Source organism: Corylus avellana, chromosome 3, assembly GCF_965113065.1.
Source record: "Corylus avellana chromosome 3, dhCorAvel1.hap1.2, whole genome shotgun sequence".
Taxonomy (NCBI): Eukaryota; Viridiplantae; Streptophyta; class Magnoliopsida; order Fagales; family Betulaceae; genus Corylus; species Corylus avellana.
The window spans coordinates 20764422-20782298 of NC_142492.1; the positions used below are offsets into that span (position 1 = coordinate 20764422).

Sequence of the window (17877 nt, forward strand, 5' to 3'; positions counted from 1 at the left end):
AAAATATATTAAAAATAATATTTAAATAAAGTAGATTATAAAATACATAGTCTACTGAAGTTCATTGTAAAAAATTAGTATCTAAAAAAGTAGTAGCTAAACTAAAAAAGTTAAAAAATAGTAGCCATTAACGTGGCTAAAAATGCTCTAAAAAGTAAAAAGTATAATTAATTAGATATTATATAAATCACTAAAACTTGAGAGAATCCGTAAGGATGTAATTATGTTGTCAAACATTTAGTTCACTTGTTCTTATTTCTCATGTGGACGACAGACAGTTTAAGATGAGGTAGGGATCCTGCCAGCTGGCTGAGGCCGTACAGGTCTTCAGAGATAAGACGACTTGCGTCAATGGCCCAGTACTATTTAGTGTTTAAACATCACTAACTTGGCTATCACCCTATCTATCAAACTATCCCCTCCTTCTTCTTCTTCTTCTTCCTTTCGAGCTGCTTTTTGCTTCTATCAATCTTGATCAACAATGGAAATATGGGTCGCGCTTTCCATTGTTGCCGTCGTGGTGGTGTTAATATCAGCATGGAGAGTGTTCAGATGGGCGTGGGTGAGGCCAAAGGCGCTGGAGAGGTGCCTGAGAGAGCAGGGTCTCACCGGCAACTCCTACAGCCTTTTGTTTGGAGACTTGAAGGAGAGCTTTAAGATGTCTGATCAAGCAAGGTCTACCCCCATAAACTTCACCAATGATATTGCACCACGTGTCGTCCCCTTCATCCATCAAAATGTCAAGAATTATGGTGTGTACTATTCCTAGTTGGGTGAACTATTCCTTTTACTTGCCAAATAATATACATTGACAGAAATTCGTGGAATTTGTTGAAGTGAAAATGGGTTTTTTTTTTTTTTTTTTTGGTGTGAAGTGTTTTCTTGTCAAAAGGATGATGTGGAGGTTAATGAGAACTAGAAGGATGTGGGTTTATTTTATTTCTCTTGTGAATTGCTTGGAATTTTTTTTTTTTTTTGGTTTCTCTGTGAAGTGTTTGGGTGACAAGAAAGTTGGAGCAATTGGCACTTTGAAGTCATTGGGCTGATGCTGATTTTTGCGTCCCTCTAAAATCTTGTTCTCTCATTCTCAATTTCTGTTGGTTTTCTTCTCTTGGTCTCATTTGATTTGGCATTTAAAGCTTTTTCTTTTTCAATTTGAATTGTATCTTCTCTGATGGTTGTTGGCAGAGAACCCCATAATTGATGATTTTCATTCCATTATGTATTGAATTGTACGTACCTCATAATTTATTGCGGATAAGGATCCCTTACAATTTCAAAAAATATTAGATTCTAAAATTATGTGAATTCAGGCTGTTCTTTGCATCAAACAGCTTAAAAAATGCTACCGATTAAAAATGAGGCATGTTACCAATTGATTGGTGGCATTTCTGTCTCATTTGGTTGTTGGTATTTCTGTCTTGAATTGTATGTACCACATAATTGATAACCTTCATGGTTGTTTGCATAATTGATTGGGCACAAGTAGAGCTTGGTCCCTGTAAAATGGTGGAGGAGCTTATGAATGCTGCATTCCTAGCTTTTTACAGGCTGGTTGATTTTGTCAATGAGCATACTTCCTTTTCTCTTCTCTTGATACATGATCCATTCTGGGCTTCACTTTGTTCATTGCCTTTCTCTAAACACCTTTTCCTTTTCTATTTGGAACTTGCTGCCACTCTCAAAACCCTTTTCTTGTTTCTCTCTCCAACTTTGCTAATTGGGTTGTTCTGTCACATTTTGCATAGAAGCAATAGGGCATCTAGAGGCATATCCAAACATGTTACATGTAGAACAGCTAGGTTGTATGGACAAATTCCAGTCCCTTATTCATCTAGTAAGGCGCTAATAAGTGAGGCGCAAAACAGAATATTTTAATTGAGATGTAGTGAATTGTAGAGTCAGGGTTCGAACTCATTATCTTTGACTTTGATACTATGTTAAATCATCAAGTAATGCTATACGTCCCTCTTATGTCATCTCAAAACTGATGTGACTTTTAAAATCATCATTGCATCAAAATTTAATAGTGATTTATTACAAATCGAATGGTAATTTTAAAAGCCATATCAATTTTGAGAGGACATAAGGGAGATGTTTAGCATTATTCTCAACCGTCATTTATCCTAAAAGTTTAAGCTAATAGAAAATGATGAATTTAATTATTTAAAATGCATTATAACATAATATGACTGTTGGAATAAAGAGTAAAGTAATAATAAAGAAGAATGTTTTAATTGAGTAGAGAAAGATTTAGAGAGTTTGATGTAAAGTGCTTTTGGAGGGAGGGAGGAGGGAGCTAGTTAAACTAGAAAAAAGTGAGTTTTCTAACCAAATTTTAACTAAAGAATAGCTAGTTCACTATAAATGCCTAAGATGAGCTAGGTCATGAATAATGTGTCCGCCACGGAACTTCTGCTAACTTTTAAAAGTGATGTGTCATTGTGTCCACGGAATAATGTGTACTTTTGTAATTAAGCTAAGCACACCATGTAAGCCTCTAAAAGTGATATGTGCTATTAAAAAAGCATGTGAGAAGCACATATTATTAAAAAAAAACGTGTTTTTCACATGGTAAGATATTTACTAAAACCCAATTTGTAGGAAATTATGTGTAAGAAACGCTTGACTTAAATGATATGCATGTCAGCAACCATTATTTGAATAGAGTATTAGATATTCTTCTCGACTTATTATATATATATGCTAAACAGAGAACAAAAACATGCAGGTAAGAATTCTTTTATGTGGTTTGGCCCAACACCCAGGGTGAACATTACGAACCCTGAACAATTGAAAGATATCTTCTCCAAGATCTATGACTTTCGAAAGATAGGAGGAACTCCACTTACCAAATTGCTAGCAACCGGACTAGTACAATATGAGGCTGAAAAATGGGCTAAACACAGAAAAATTATCAATCCAGCTTTCCATCTAGAGAAGCTGAAGGTTAGTTTATTCTTCCCATTTATTGCAATCCATTTAGATTCAATTACAATGACATTTGAATTAAACTTACTGTTTGAATCTTGATTAAAAATGTTGTATGTTGAGTCATGAATGTTTTCTCATCTCAAAAGTTAGTCCCTAATTTAATTCCATCGGTATGATGCAAATATTTTTTACAACTGTTTTCTTCTCTCTTTGAAGAAGCATTTGCAAAAAAAAAAAAAAAAATAGTTGCTTTTAGCCAAGAGTAATGCTAGGAGGGACTTTAGTCCTCACAAATGTGATGTGGCTTTTAAATTCACCAATTGATCAAAACTCAATAATGATCACCTCAAATTTAATGGTGATTTTAAAAACAATATTACATTTGGGAGGATTCTAGTCTTTCTTCTAACATTACTCTTTAATTGCCAAACACTTCTCAAAACACTTTAAAAAAAATACTCGTTACTTTTAGCCAATTTTCTATATAGAGTATTTCCTATATATTTTCCATGTTAGCATGATTTACTTCTAGGTTTACCTTTGATTCTTTTCCTTATTTAGTCTAGGTTTTTTTTGTTTACCATTGTTATACAATTTAATGCACTTCAATATATTCAAGATAGTTCTTAACGGTTTTATTTTATTTTTTTTGAATAACTTAACGGTTTTATTTGTTTCTCTCTCTCTGCTTCTGCTCTCTTCTCTCTTTCATATTATATGTACCGTTATATATTTCTACATGGTATTAGAGCCACTTTTCTATGGTATTTAGCAAACGCCTTTTAGCATTTGCTTGGTGTCCCTTCTTTGCTCTCTTTGGCAATCTTTCCGTTCCAAGCATCCTTTTGAGTTTCTGGCCTCTAATTTTTATCAGTCTAATTAGCAATTCACGCGCTTCCTGAAAAATCTGTTTCCATTGCCGCTACTTTCAATGCTTCTAAGCCTTCCTTGAACTATATTCTAGAAATTGAAAACCAGAATCAAGTTTGCAAGGTACAGATCTATAGATTTGTGAAAGCTCTAATGTCATCGGACATCCCATGCCACCACGCACTAATGTTGCCGCTTTTACCGCCTTCACCGCAGCTCATTTTGGAACAATAACCCCGGAATCAAGTTTGCTAGGTAGAGATCAGTTGATTTATGGAAGGTGCGATGCAGACAGCCACCACAAGCGCCTTCACCCAATCAACTTGGCGGCCTTCCTACGTGTTGATGGAGTCTCTGCATGTGGGAATTTTTATATATTTCCATGTTAGCATGATTTACTTCTAGGTTTACCAGTGTGATAGGGATAAGATTAGGGTTAGATAGGTTTAATAGTTTTAAGTAATTATGATTAAAGTTATTTGAATTTGAATATTAAAACTTTATGTGTTATCACTTTAGGCTTTATCTACTTGTATTTCTATTTAAGGACCAGACGTATGTCTTTGTGGTTTGTATTCAGCTCCAATTGGATTCACTTGTGGTTTGTCTCTAGCCCTAATTTACTTGTCCCAAAAACTTGCTGATAGGAAGATGTAAAGTTAATTATTTAATTAATACTTTAACACTCCCCTCATGTGTGGGCTTAAAATTCATTTTAAAAGGTGAAGTCCAACACGTGAAATATTTTAATTAAATGAGGGTGAATAATGGAGTTAAGGTTCAAACTTAGGACTTTGGCTCTAATATCATATATGTTAAATCATCACTTATCCCAAAAGTTAAAGCTAATAGGAAAAAGTAAATTTAATTATTTAATCAATACTTTAACATTCTTTTCCTTATTTGGTCTAGATTTTCTTGTTCACCACTTCTTAGCTTCTGTATAAAGATACCATTGTAATACAGTTTAATACACTTCAATATATTCAAGATGCAAGTATGTAACCCTAATGATTTCATCAGTTTCTCTCTCTCTCTGCTTTCTAATATATATATATATATATATATATATATGGGTGTGTGTGTGTGTATGCATAACACTAATTTGTACCTAGTACCTATCAAGTACCTAAATCACTCCACTGTGACATTGGCCCCAGATTTCAAACTAGAATACACTTGAAATATTTGTATATTCATGTGATATATGCTAATTTTATATGTTTGCTTTGATACTCACCTATATATTTCCTTTGTTATTTTTTCATCTTCTTTTATGTAGAATATGTTACCAGCATTTCGTCAAAGTTGCAGTGACATGATTATCAAATGGGAAAGTTTGGTCTCTGAAGACGGTTCAATTGAGTTAGATGTATGGCCTTATCTGCAAAATTTGTCAAGTGATATGATTTCTCGAACAGCCTTCGGGAGTAGTTATGAAGAAGGAAGAAATATTTTCGAACTTCAAAGAGAGCTAGCGGAGCTGGCCATTCAAAGTGCGCGATCTATTTACATTCCGGGATGGAGGTAAACTAAAACATTTCAATGTCTTTTAATACTTAAATAATTAAGTTTTTCTTATTGAATTAGGTTCCTTTATCAAATGAATCAAACAAAAGAGCAACTTGAATTTTTATACTAGAAAGAATGTTTTTTTTTTTTATAAGTAAAGAAAGTTTTATAAAAATAAAAAAATAAAAAAGCGTAAGGCGCATATACAACCAGTATACAATAGAAACACTTAACTAGAACGAGCAAAAGAAAGAGCCAAATAACCCAACACATGCAGCCCTAAAACCCGAAACCTACAAAACACTCGCCGCTAAAATACATGAGCCTTGCCTTAAAGTTTTTATTTAATTTGGATTTAGTTCTTGGGTTTTCAATTTTAAGAATAAGTGTTTAAGTTTTGCCCAAGTTTTAAGTTGGTCCTTTTATCGTTTTACCGTCAAAGCTAACAGTTTTTACCTGCCACACTTGTCTCATTTGACACCCCAAGCTCTATGTCAACGTCAAAGTTAACAGTTTTCCCTCCAATGCTACAAATCCACAATATTAGGATGATTCAAAGGTAACTGTTTTTGTTTCTGTAGTTGGATCTGTTGTTTTTTGTTTTTCTATGGATGAGTTGGCACTTAATGATATAGCATTGATATTAGATGCTAGTTTGGACATTGATGTGTCAATTGAAACAAAAGTGACATGACATCCTTAATTCTAACAAAAAAGTAAAATCTAATAACCATATTATTGAAATTAGAAACCCAATGACTAAATTCTAACAAGTTTTTGGTTGACAAAAATACCAACATCCAAAAACTGAAGTTAAATGCATATTGTTGCACGTAATTCACTCTATTCTTGTCCTCACATTTTCATGAATGGTTTTGCAAGTAGGTTTCTGCCAACTAAGATGAACAAGAGGATGAAGGAAATTGACAAGGAAATACAAGCTTCCCTTAAAGGGATTATCAACAAAAGAGAGAGGGCAATAAAGGGAGGTGAAAGCAGAAACGATGACTTATTAGGCATACTCATGGAATCCAACTTGAAAGAAATTGAAGAACATGGGAACAACAAGAATATGGGTATCAATCTTAAAGATGTAATCGAGGAGTGTAAACTTTTTTATTTTGCCGGGCAAGAAACGAGCTCGGTTTTGCTGGTTTGGACGATGGTTATGCTGACTAGGTATCCGAGTTGGCAAGAACGTGCAAGAGAAGAGGTTTTGCAAGTCTTTGGTCAAAACAAACCAGATTTTGATGGGTTGAATCGCCTAAAAGTAGTAAGTACTTTTTTTTTCTTAGTCTACTAAATAGTATTTCTCAGAATGAATTATTTAAAAACGTTATGGATGGTTTGAGAAAATTGCTTGCTTTCAATAGTTCTTTGAATCAACCATTTTAGCAAGAGAATTTGCATAGATTGCTTCACCATTTTGCTGATGAATTCTTAAAATATTAATCACAATGATCAATGTCATAGGTGACCATGATTTTGTATGAAGTTCTAAGACTATATCCACCAGTAATTTTCCTTACTCGAAAGGTTCACGAGGAAACGAAGCTTGGAAAGTTGTCTTTACCGGCCGGAGTTCAGATCACCTTGCCGATAATTCTCATCCACCATGATCATGAACTTTGGGGTGATGATGCACATGAGTTCAAACCAGAGAGGTTTTCTGAGGGAGTTTCCAAGGCAACAAAGGGCCAAGTTTCTTTCTTCCCCTTCGGATGGGGTCCTCGGATATGCATTGGACAAAGCTTTGCTATGATGGAAGCTAAACTTACTCTATCAATGATCCTACAACGCTTTTGCTTGGAGGTTTCCCCATCGTATGCTCATGCTCCTTCTTCTGTTATAACTCTTCAACCGCAATATGGAGCTCACATCATTCTACGAAATCTCTAAAATAGCGGATATCACTTGTTGGATATGGATTCATGGCTATTATCTACCTGAATAGCTAGTAATTTAGGCAGGTAATGTGAGAGACGATCCACTTGCCCTTCCAGACAGGTGGTCGGATAACTCAAAATTTATTTGGTCAGGTAAGTCTCATATGGAGCCTTTCTTACATTTCTTGCCTAAATTGATAGCAATTCAGACATATAATTGTTGTGGATTTCAATCACAGGTGGTTGTCAAAACATATTTGGAATTGTTAGAATATATAAAAAATTATAATATTTTTTCATATATTCCATATTAGCTTAATATCAAATATTATTTAAGAGCTTATTGTAATCAAATATTGGGATTGTAATCAAATCAAGAAGACTTGATTAGCAAACTTGTATTTATTCACCACCTTATAAACATGGACCTTTATATTATAAAAAAAAAAAGTTAATGAACACAATGTAATCCTTAAGGTTGTACTGAGTGGTGAAAGTAGGTGTTTTAACACCAAACCACCCATAAATGCTTTGTGTTAGTTTCTCTATATTGTTTCCGTTATTATTTTCGTAATTTAGTTTTCCTCACAAAATTCAACACGTCATCAAAGCCTCATCATATCATGACCAACAGAACTTTTTGACAAATGTCAATAATACCCTGTAATGTATTAAGGCTTTTGGCTAAGATCAAGTGTCCTATATTTCTTACCAAGCTTCATTAGCTAATTTCATAGACAATTTCTTTTTTTGTCGAAGTATTTAAACTCTTTCAAGAAAAAGGTATTCAAGCTAAAGTTCAACCACACGATGCTGAGATGGCATCTTATTCAAGGCTAGCTGTTACTCTCCTAATTGTATCATATGTTATCAGTGGCAAAGTTAGGATTTTATTTGAAGGGATAGGGCAAGAATAGAATTTAAAAAAAGAATTAAAATATATTTTAATGCACTATGAGGTGTTTAACAAGTCAAAAAAAATGTTTGGCTTGGTTTAGAGTTAATTATGAAAATAAATCAACGCAATTTTAAAGTAGTTTAAGTTTTAAAAATAAGTCAAATGCGCAACAGAAAATTGAGCTCTAAGGCACTCTTGTATTCGATGATTCTTACAATATTACATGAGGCTTTATATAAGCTGTTTATATTGTGATAAGAATGGAAATAACAACTATACTAAGAGCATGTTTGAGATTGCGTTTGAGAAGCCTAAAAATGCTTTCAACATTCAAAAAATTTGTTTCAAGAAAAAAGTAATCGATTGAAAAAAATAAATAAATAAAATAAAAAATTAAGAGCTTTTAAGGGTCTAAAAAACCTAAAAATAGCCAAAATTTAGACTGACAAAACGGGTTTGCGGGTCGACCCGTGGTGACCTGCGACCCGTTTAAGATACACCCAAACACGACCCGTTTAGTTAACGGATTGACTCCACTAGACACGACATGGCACGCCAATTTTCACGGGTCACCCAACAAGACCCATTTAACCCCTTTTTTTTTATATATAAAAATTAAAAAAAAAAAAAAATTTTTTAAAAAAATCTCAGAACTCTTTTGCTCTCTCTATCGTCTCCGTCTCTCTGAGACTCTATCTAGTTCGTCTATGAGCGAAGGAGATATCTCTTGAAAGTTTTCCCATTTTTGAATGAAGGAGATTTATGATTTTATGGAAGAAATATATGTTGGTGTGGTGTGGGCAATAGGCTAATAGCAGTGGGAGTCTGGGACTCTGGGAGAGAAGAAGGATGCCTCAAGGACTCAAGAGTGAGTAAGTCTCTGGACTGTGTGAGGGAGAAAGAAAGAAGGTGGGAGGCTTAGGCTGGGACTGGGTGGGACTTGGGAGCAAGAACAAAGAGGAGAAAAAGAAAGGAAAAAGAAATGAAGGAGATGGGGTGGGAGAGGTGAGGCTGTCGGTGGGGAAGAAAAAGGAGGAGAACAAAACAAAGGAGAAAAACAAAAGAAAAGTAAAAAGTGGTGGGAATTTGGAAAGTGAAATCATCAGCGTGATTCTAGGTGCATTTAGAGTTTCTAGGTGGAATAATGCGATGAGTGAGTTGTCAATTTATTTTATTTTATTTTATTTATTAAACATAATCGTGTTTGGCGGGTCACCCGCGACATGACCCGCTAGACACAAAATAAACGGGTCGTAAACGGGTCGACCTATTTACGATCCAAACCCATTTAAGGTAAACCTAAACCTGCTAATTTCGTGTTGGGTTGTCGGGTCGTGTCAAAATTGCTAGCTCTAACCAAAATGCACTTTTGGTAAAAGCTTAAAAATGAAGCTTTTACCCAAAAACTCTATTTTCCAAACGCAATCTCAAACAAACTCTAAGTAAATATACAATGCAGCAATCCTCCATGATATCGTGGGATTGTGCAATTACAAAATATTCCATAAATACTGAACCAATGCTTTCCTTGTGAATGCATATCCTCATATATATTAGAGAAGACATTCAATCTTCTTTCTTTTGTTGCATCATTGACCGAGTTAATGTTGGATATACTGTAACGCCTCGTGGAAATCATCTAACTGTTAATTTATTCCATGGTTCGCCTCCCAGCCTTATCCCTCGCGGAACAAGACTTAAGGTTCATATCTTTAGGGCCGGCAATTTTGACACGACCCGCGAACCCGACACGAACACGACACGAAAAAACAGGTATTGGGTTTGGGCTAATCGGGTTCGGGTCGTAATCGGGTCTACCCGATTAAGACCCGAAAATTTTGTGTCTCGCGGGTCGACCCGCCGGGTCTGGCGGGTTGACCCGCCAGACACGACTACTGTGCGGGTCTGACGGGTCGACCCGCCAGACCCGCATAGTATCCGGGTCTAGCGGGTCGACCCGCCAGACCCGGTTTTTTTTTTTTTTTGGACTCGCCGGGCGCCAGATCCGATTTTTTCAACTTTTTTGTCTGATTTTTTTCGCCGTTTCGCGTGAGGACTGAGAAGAGTCAGAGTCAGACAATTTTTTTTACTCACAGTCACAGCTCACAGCCACTTTACTGATTAGTTGGTGATTACTCATTTACTCATTTACTGATTTTACTCTTTACCTGTTTACCATTTTGATTTTTGAACAAAAAAATTAAAAAATCAGTCCCTACTCCCTGACTCCCTGTATTCTCATTTCTCAATTCTCACTATTCTGTAACGTAACTCTCAGCCCTCTCCCTGACTCCCTCTCACTCGGTCTCTCACTTGTCGTTGCTAAAATGAAAATCACTTAAATTATAACTATTTTATTATATTACACATTTTGATAAATGTATTTGCACAATTAAATAAGGGTCTTGGTCTTCTATGGCTCTCATGGAATTCAAAAATATTGAGTCTTGGCCCATGATTGGATGCTAAAAAAAATGTCTAAGAATTTGTATCTTTGTTCAAATTAATTTTTTAACACTTTTGTTACATGTGGGACTAAATTATAAGTGGACTATTTTAATAAATGAACTTACTTGTTTTAACTTTTAACTTTTAAGTTTAAGTGAAATTATGAGTTTAGTAATTTATTTTGGAGTACAATTTGTCAATTACGGTCACTTTCCAATTTTTTTTTTTTTCTTATCCTTTATTAAAGCCTTTAATCTCTTAGAATTCAATTTTTTGCATTGACTATATTGATGTATTAGTATTATTATTACAATTTTGAATTTTTATTTTTTTAAAAAAAAAAATCTATAGTTTAGGGTAATCGGGTCGTGTCGGGTCGGGTCTACCCGTTTAGACCCAGTTATTTTAAACGGGTAAAACGGGTCGTGTCGGGTTACCCGGTTATTTTCGTGTCATAATCGTGTCAAACCCGATTACCCGTTTAGCTAAACGGGTCGTGGCTGGGTATAGGCTAATCGTGTAACGGGTACCCGCGGGTCGTAATCGGGTCGTGTATGGGTACCCATTTTGCCACCCCTACATATCTTCTCCAAAGAGAGACTACAACGGAAAACTTTTAACTACATAACAGAGATAGCAATAACTAAAAATCATAATCACAATAACCAGAGTAAACATAAAGCATCATAACATAACTGGATCTTCAAATGTATCGGTCAAAGACCGGTCATCAAAGTAATAATACAAGTTAGGATAATTGTTTTGAATACTAAGCCCTACATTTAACCAAAATAAAGCATGAAAACTATTTCCAGCAACTCTCCCTGAACGGACCCATTTGCATCCCACATGTTCTTGAGCCACACCGGGCCCAAGTCCTCAAACATTATCTTAATTAGGTCTTTCATAACTACTAAGTGGTTCTCCAGATCCATCATCAGCTATGTTGGCTAAACTGTACAATTATACATAATGGAGGTTAAAACGAATACAAGGGTAAGTCTAAAGACTTAGTGAGTAAAAATGCATATAGTGCTTATACCATTTTAGTGATGAACTCAATTGTTGATAAATTATGCAGAATTGTGACATGATCGTTGTTCATAAATGCAATAGAGATATAATATATGTTGTAATTATGAGAATCAATGATAATTCAACTGTATGGTCTGCTCGAGATATTACCATTGATTCTCGTAATTATTGTCTCGACAGACCTGTAATACAATGCTGATGCCCCGATCATTGTACGCTACCGTCCATAACATTAGCAACCCGATTGAGTCTGAAAGCAGGTGGCCCACACTACTAATACTGTAGGTCCTATAATGACCAACCAATTAAGGCTGCGCTAGTCACGAAACAACCATTGGATCCAAGGCCCATATATCATATCCACACACACATTTGACTATAGAGTTAACATGTATAGTAAGCTCATAGCCGTTATCCCGCACGTACCAGTGTACCATGTCATACGATACAAATAATCTTATCTGTTGTTTACATACATTCTCTTACAATTTCATCATGTTCATTATCTTATTTAAGCATCACATTTTCACAAAATGTAGAGTTCATATCATATCAAAAATATGTTTCATGAGAGTTGTAAAATGCATGTTTAGTAGACAAAATAATTGTGCAATGCGAGAAAAATAACGGCTAGTATCATGTGAGTTTGTACTCACCCGAGTCGTATAGCTCTTCCAAAAGTCCCTCTAGTGGTTCCAAACTCTCCAAATATGTGAAAAGCCTAGTATTAGTCTTATGTTCGAGCTAAAATGAACCCTAATCCTAAAATTTAAAAAACAAAGGTTGTTGTTTGAACGTTCGGCTAAACTGGGGAAATGTTCAGCAAAACAAGCTTTGAGCGAACATTCGGGCTCAAGGCCGAACATTTAGGGTGAAAATCTCATCTCTTCCAAATAGGCTTTTAAATAGTTCTAAACTGGTTCTAAGGCTACAAAAAAGATCTCTAACATATCCCAGCCCAAAACAACATCACCCTGCAATAAGAAATATGTTAAACGATAATGAAACGCTAAATCATGCTAAAATCAAGGTTAAAACCTAGAAGGACAATATAACCTCAACAACTCCAACCAAACCATGGAATAAAATCTAAGTTGAGTAACAACTAAGTAAAACATGAAGTAGGTCAAGAAGATTACCTCTCTTAAGCAAGACCTAGGGCTGGCAAAACATGTTGGCGTATAGGGTTCGTGTCAACCCGTTTATGACATGAACCCGTTTATGTCAAACCCGAACACGATATGTTTAACTAAATATGTTGAACAACCAAACCTGAACACGACACGTTTTCTTAATGGGTAACACGACACGACACGTATAACCCATTTAGATAAACGTGTCGTGTCGGGATGACACGACACAACCCATGAGCACGTTTAATTTAGATGTTAATAGGTTCTAACCCGACACGAACCGACCCATGAACACGTTTAAAGTCATTTTAAGTTTTTATAGCCTAACTAAAATGGCAAAATCCCAGCAACTTTGCAAATTTGAAATAAAAATATTGGGTTAATAACTTTTTCGGTACCTGAGTTTTCACTTTTTTATTTTTTTCCCACTGAGTTTTAAAACATGACAAATCTAGTACCCAACCTATGGAGAAAAGACAAAATCAATACCTCTGTTAGTTCCGTCAGTCCTACTTAACGGGTTTAGTAAGAAAATCAACAAGGAAAGCTTGGAACCCTAAAAAGTAAAAATAATTAAAAATTAAAAAATTAAAAAATTAAAAAAAAAAAAAAGCTTCCTCTGTTTGGTTGCTGAGAAAACAAGGGAAAAAATGTGTTGCCGAGTTGACAAGAATTTATTTTTATTTCAGACACTATTACATGTCCAAGTTCTTTCAGGTAATTTCAGAGACTAGTTCCAAGCTTTTCTTGTTGATTTTCCTACTAAACCTGTTAAGTAGGACTGGCAGAACTAACAGAAGTATTGATTTTGTCTTTTCTCCATAGGTTGGGTACTAGATTTGTCATGTTTTAAAACTCAGGGGGGAAAAATAAAAAAGTGAAAACTCATGTACCAAAAAAGTTATTAACCCAAAAATATATACGGGTCAAACGTGTCAACCAGCGAACCCACAGGTTGACATGACCCGACACGTTTATTAAACGTGTCATAAACAAGTGACTCGTTTACAACCCGAACCCGTTTAACCTAAACCCTAACCCTAAAATTACATGTCGTGTTCATATCGGGTTCGTGTGTCACGAGTTAAATTTCCATCCCTAGCAAGACCTCCAAGAAAAGCTCTCATCCTTTCTCAAAACTCACCAATTACTCAAGTAGATTTTCTCTGGGGCTCGAAAGGCAAAATGGGTTATGAAGGGCTTAGGAGGGGGTTTAAATAGGCTTAGAAAAGTTGAGGCTACTGTTGTGATAGTCTGCATTGTAGTGAACGTTCGGTGGCCCTTGGCCGAACATTCGATGTACCATATGTGCAGTGGTTCAAGGTTGCAAGCGTGTGTTTAGTCATTACCCACTCAGTCAAAGTTAGGTCAACAAACGTTCTATGTGGTCCCCTCACAAACGTTCGGTGCACTATTTACCCAGCAGTTTCATGGTTTTGGTTACGAATGTTCGGTGGTCCTTCTGGTGAACGTTCAATCAGTGCTTAAAAACTCCCAAAACTTTCCCAAACGAGCCCTAATGAATTAAGAGCCTTTGCTAATCCTTTAACTAAGCTAATCAAAGCCTAGTAATTATCCGGGGCACTACATATACAAGATCACATAAAGCCTTGGCTGTTACTGGATCCTTGTCTTTATGAGATCATATAAAGCTGGGGTGGTTGCGTGATCTATTGAAATGGAAGGTAGAACTGGCAGCATGGATGTGTCATGTAGTCTAACATCCCCCCGCAAGCTAATAGGTGGAGAACACACTCTTACCTTGTAACGAAGGAAGAGGAACATGTTGGTGGTAAGGCCCTTGGTGAAGATGTTTGCAATTTGGCCATGAGTGGACAGATACTGAGTGTTCATATCCTTGTTGATCACCTTCTCACGAATGAAGTGATAATCAACTTCAATGTGTTCAGTACGAGCATGGTAGACAGGATTAGAGGCTAAAGCTAGTGCACCAAGGTTATCACACCTGAGAGTAGGGGGGACTATGAAGAAACAAGCCTAATTCTTTGAAGTGCATGCGTAGCCAAAAGAGTTCAGCTGTGACAAAGGCTAAAGACCTATATTCAGCCTCCATGTTGGATTTAGAGACCACTAGTTGCTTTTTAGCACACCAGTTAATCATACAAGGCCCAAGGAAGAGAACATACCATGTGGTAGACCTCATGTCATCTGGGTTTCCTATCCAGTTTGAGTCATTGTAAGCATTCAAGTTAACAGATCCTTTACCAAACTGTAAACCATGATTGATGGAACCTTTGAGGTAGCAAAAGACCCTCTTAGCAGCGGTCCAATGAGTGGTAGTTGGAGAAGGCATGAACTGACATAGTTGGTTGACAGCAAAAGAAATATCTGGTTTGGTGAGAGTGTAGTACTGCATTGCTCCTACTAAGTGCTTGAGGATCACCAACATGTTGAGAGGGTTAAGAACTTGCTGGAAGAGATGTCTTGGCTGGTTTTGCTCCTGTCATGTGGACACGGTCAAGAAGGTCTGAAACATATTTGCAGCTTTGCTCTTGGAGAGATGGAGACCTCTTGACATGGGCTGCACATGTATGCCTAAGAAATAATGCAGAGAGCCAAGATCTTTCATGGCAAAGCATTGCTTCAAGTAATTGATGAGTGCCAAATATTGCATATTTGAGCCCCTTAATTTACATTTGTTAATCCTTTAGCTGTGTTGTAATCTAATGTTTTGTGTTAGTTCTTTGTTTTTAGTGTTTTGTAGGTTGTTGAAGAAAAACTATAGCTTTAAAGAGAAAAATTGTAATTTTTTGAAAAAAGTTGGAAAAAGAGCAATCTGGAGGCTTAGGATCGAGCGCACAGCCCCGTGCTCGAGCGTATATGCGCTCGAGCCTAGCAAGGTTGCTCTCGAGCACATCCCCTGTAACATCCCCAGCCCGTTAAGGCTGAGTTTGCCACTTTTCTTCTTTTACAACAAAATTTATTGCAAAGATCTATAAGGTCTATCATAGTACTTGATTTTAAAGGATACGAAAAATGTATAAAACATTATTCAAGAGATTTTATTACAAGCGAAATTAGAAAACATTAAACTTTAGTTGCGGAATATCATATCATTACAATAACTTATATGAAAAGACTTTGAAAATTAATAATTATTCCCGTCCCCATTCCGGCCTCCTATTCCAGCATCCTTTCTACCTGAAAACAAGAAATAAAACTGAATGAGCCCAAAAGGGGGCCCAGCAAGTAAAATCCACCACCATAAATAGTTTTACTCCTTGTTCTCAGTTTTGAAAATCGTTTTCGCAAATAAATATAATTCTAGCCATAATAATATCTGTATGTACGGTTGCATCTCCCGTAACATATACATACTATTACATCTAGTAATAGATCATCGTTGTAAATCATCTTTATAAATCATCATCATAATGCATCATTATAAATAATCTTTGTAAATCATCATAGCATATCATCGTTGAAAATATAGTATCATTTTCTCATAATAGGGCCCATGTACACTATTACCCCTGTGCACGAGGGTTGCAGGTCCTTGTGACCATGGCACTGAACTGTGGCCACAGCCATGCCCGACCGTCAATTAACTCTTTCTTGGTGCACTCAACGGTCTAGTTGATGGAATACCACCTTCTGGCATAGCCTCCTTCAGTGGTTTCGCCTCCATCCGAGTATCGGTACCGAACTCTCATCTTTACTTATCTTGGGGCCAAAAATACTCTCCTCCATACATGTGCCCTCATTTCATAAACATTTATCTCATCTCTTGTACTTTTCTTTGTACTTCTTTTGGTGCATCTTAGGGCAACATGTAGGAGGGTTTATCATCTTTTTTCTTTCTTATAATCATCATCATTTCTCAACTTTCTTTTCTCAAAATGGAAACCTTTTCAAATATAAACTTGTTGTACTTAGAAAGCGTTTAAATAAATAGAAACTTTCTAGATAATTCTTTTAGAAATCCTTCATGCATGCAACATAACTTCATAATACATAAATAAAATAATCATTTACAATTTACTAAAGAATGAATAAATAGCATGACATGAAGTAATTTTAGAAGGGGTAGTGAATTTACTTACCTCTAGACTGAAGCTAAAAGTGGTATGAAGGAATCTAGTTGCTCCAATATGACTAACACCACTAGTATATCTTTTGAAACTAATTTCTAAAGTCCGCTATCTCTTGTGTTCTTTCTTTCTTGTAGCGCTTGGTCTCGCCCTTTCTCTCTCTGTTCTGAGTAAACACTCTTAGAAAGAAGAAAGACCGAGTAAAAAGCGGAAGAAGGAAGAATATATGCAAGAGATGGGAGAGGAGATGAGTGGTGAAAATTGTGAAGGAGAAGAGCTCTATTTATAGGAGAAAATCAAATACTATTCTACCATCAATTTACAATTATACCCTCATTTTACTATTTCACCTACCACTTACTATTTCACCTACCACTTACTATTCTACCTACCACTTACTATTCTACCTACCCTATACTATTCTACCTACCCTATACTATTCTACCTACTAATCTCCAAATACCATTCATACAATATCATAAATCCCTCAAGAATTAACATCATTGCCTAATATGAATATTAATATAATCATAGCATCAAATTAATATCTCTAAAATAAGACTTTCAAAATCTGAGGTGCTACATATTTACTATCCTATTATTTCACCAATTACCATTCTCTAATTACCACTCTCATAAATTTCCCAAGAATTAAAATCCTTAGCTACAATGGATATTAAAATAACATCATTATCAAAATAATCTATTTAAATAGCTTTGAAAATTCTGGGGCACTACATCCCCACCCACAGACAAGCATCAGTGTGCGAGCGCTACGCCACAAGAGATCCATTGCAAGCACAAGTGCGATTGAGCGCATTGGCCATGCACTCGAGCGTACTCGCACAGTCAGAGTACGGCCCAGATGCGGAAATAGTCTTTTTCCACCTAGAATTAGGTTTTCATAATCCTAATTGAACTAGGGGTCTAACCTCTGAATTTTTTAGGTTTACTAAGGCTTCTAGGACTCCCCTAAGAAATATAAATAAACCTCTAAGAATTCAAGAAAAATAGAAAAAGTTTGGAGAACAAAATTTCACAGCTTTTCCCTCTTTAGTTTAGTTTTAGTTTTTCTTTAGGGTTAGGTTTAGATTTTATTTTCTATAATG

At 35.9% G+C, this 17877-nt stretch overlaps 1 protein-coding gene across 1 annotated transcript; it reads left to right on the forward strand.

Moving 5' to 3' along the window:
* The first annotated feature begins 387 nt into the window (after positions 1-387).
* On the forward strand, positions 388-7503 carry LOC132174828 (cytochrome P450 CYP72A219). The gene is made up of 5 exons (XM_059586520.2): positions 388-752; positions 2732-2949; positions 5087-5331; positions 6202-6589; positions 6790-7503. The coding sequence occupies exons 1-5, from the start codon at positions 482-484 to the stop codon at positions 7213-7215; spliced, it is 1548 nt and encodes a 515-aa protein (XP_059442503.2). The 5' UTR covers positions 388-481; the 3' UTR covers positions 7216-7503.
* The last annotated feature ends 10374 nt before the right edge of the window (positions 7504-17877 follow it).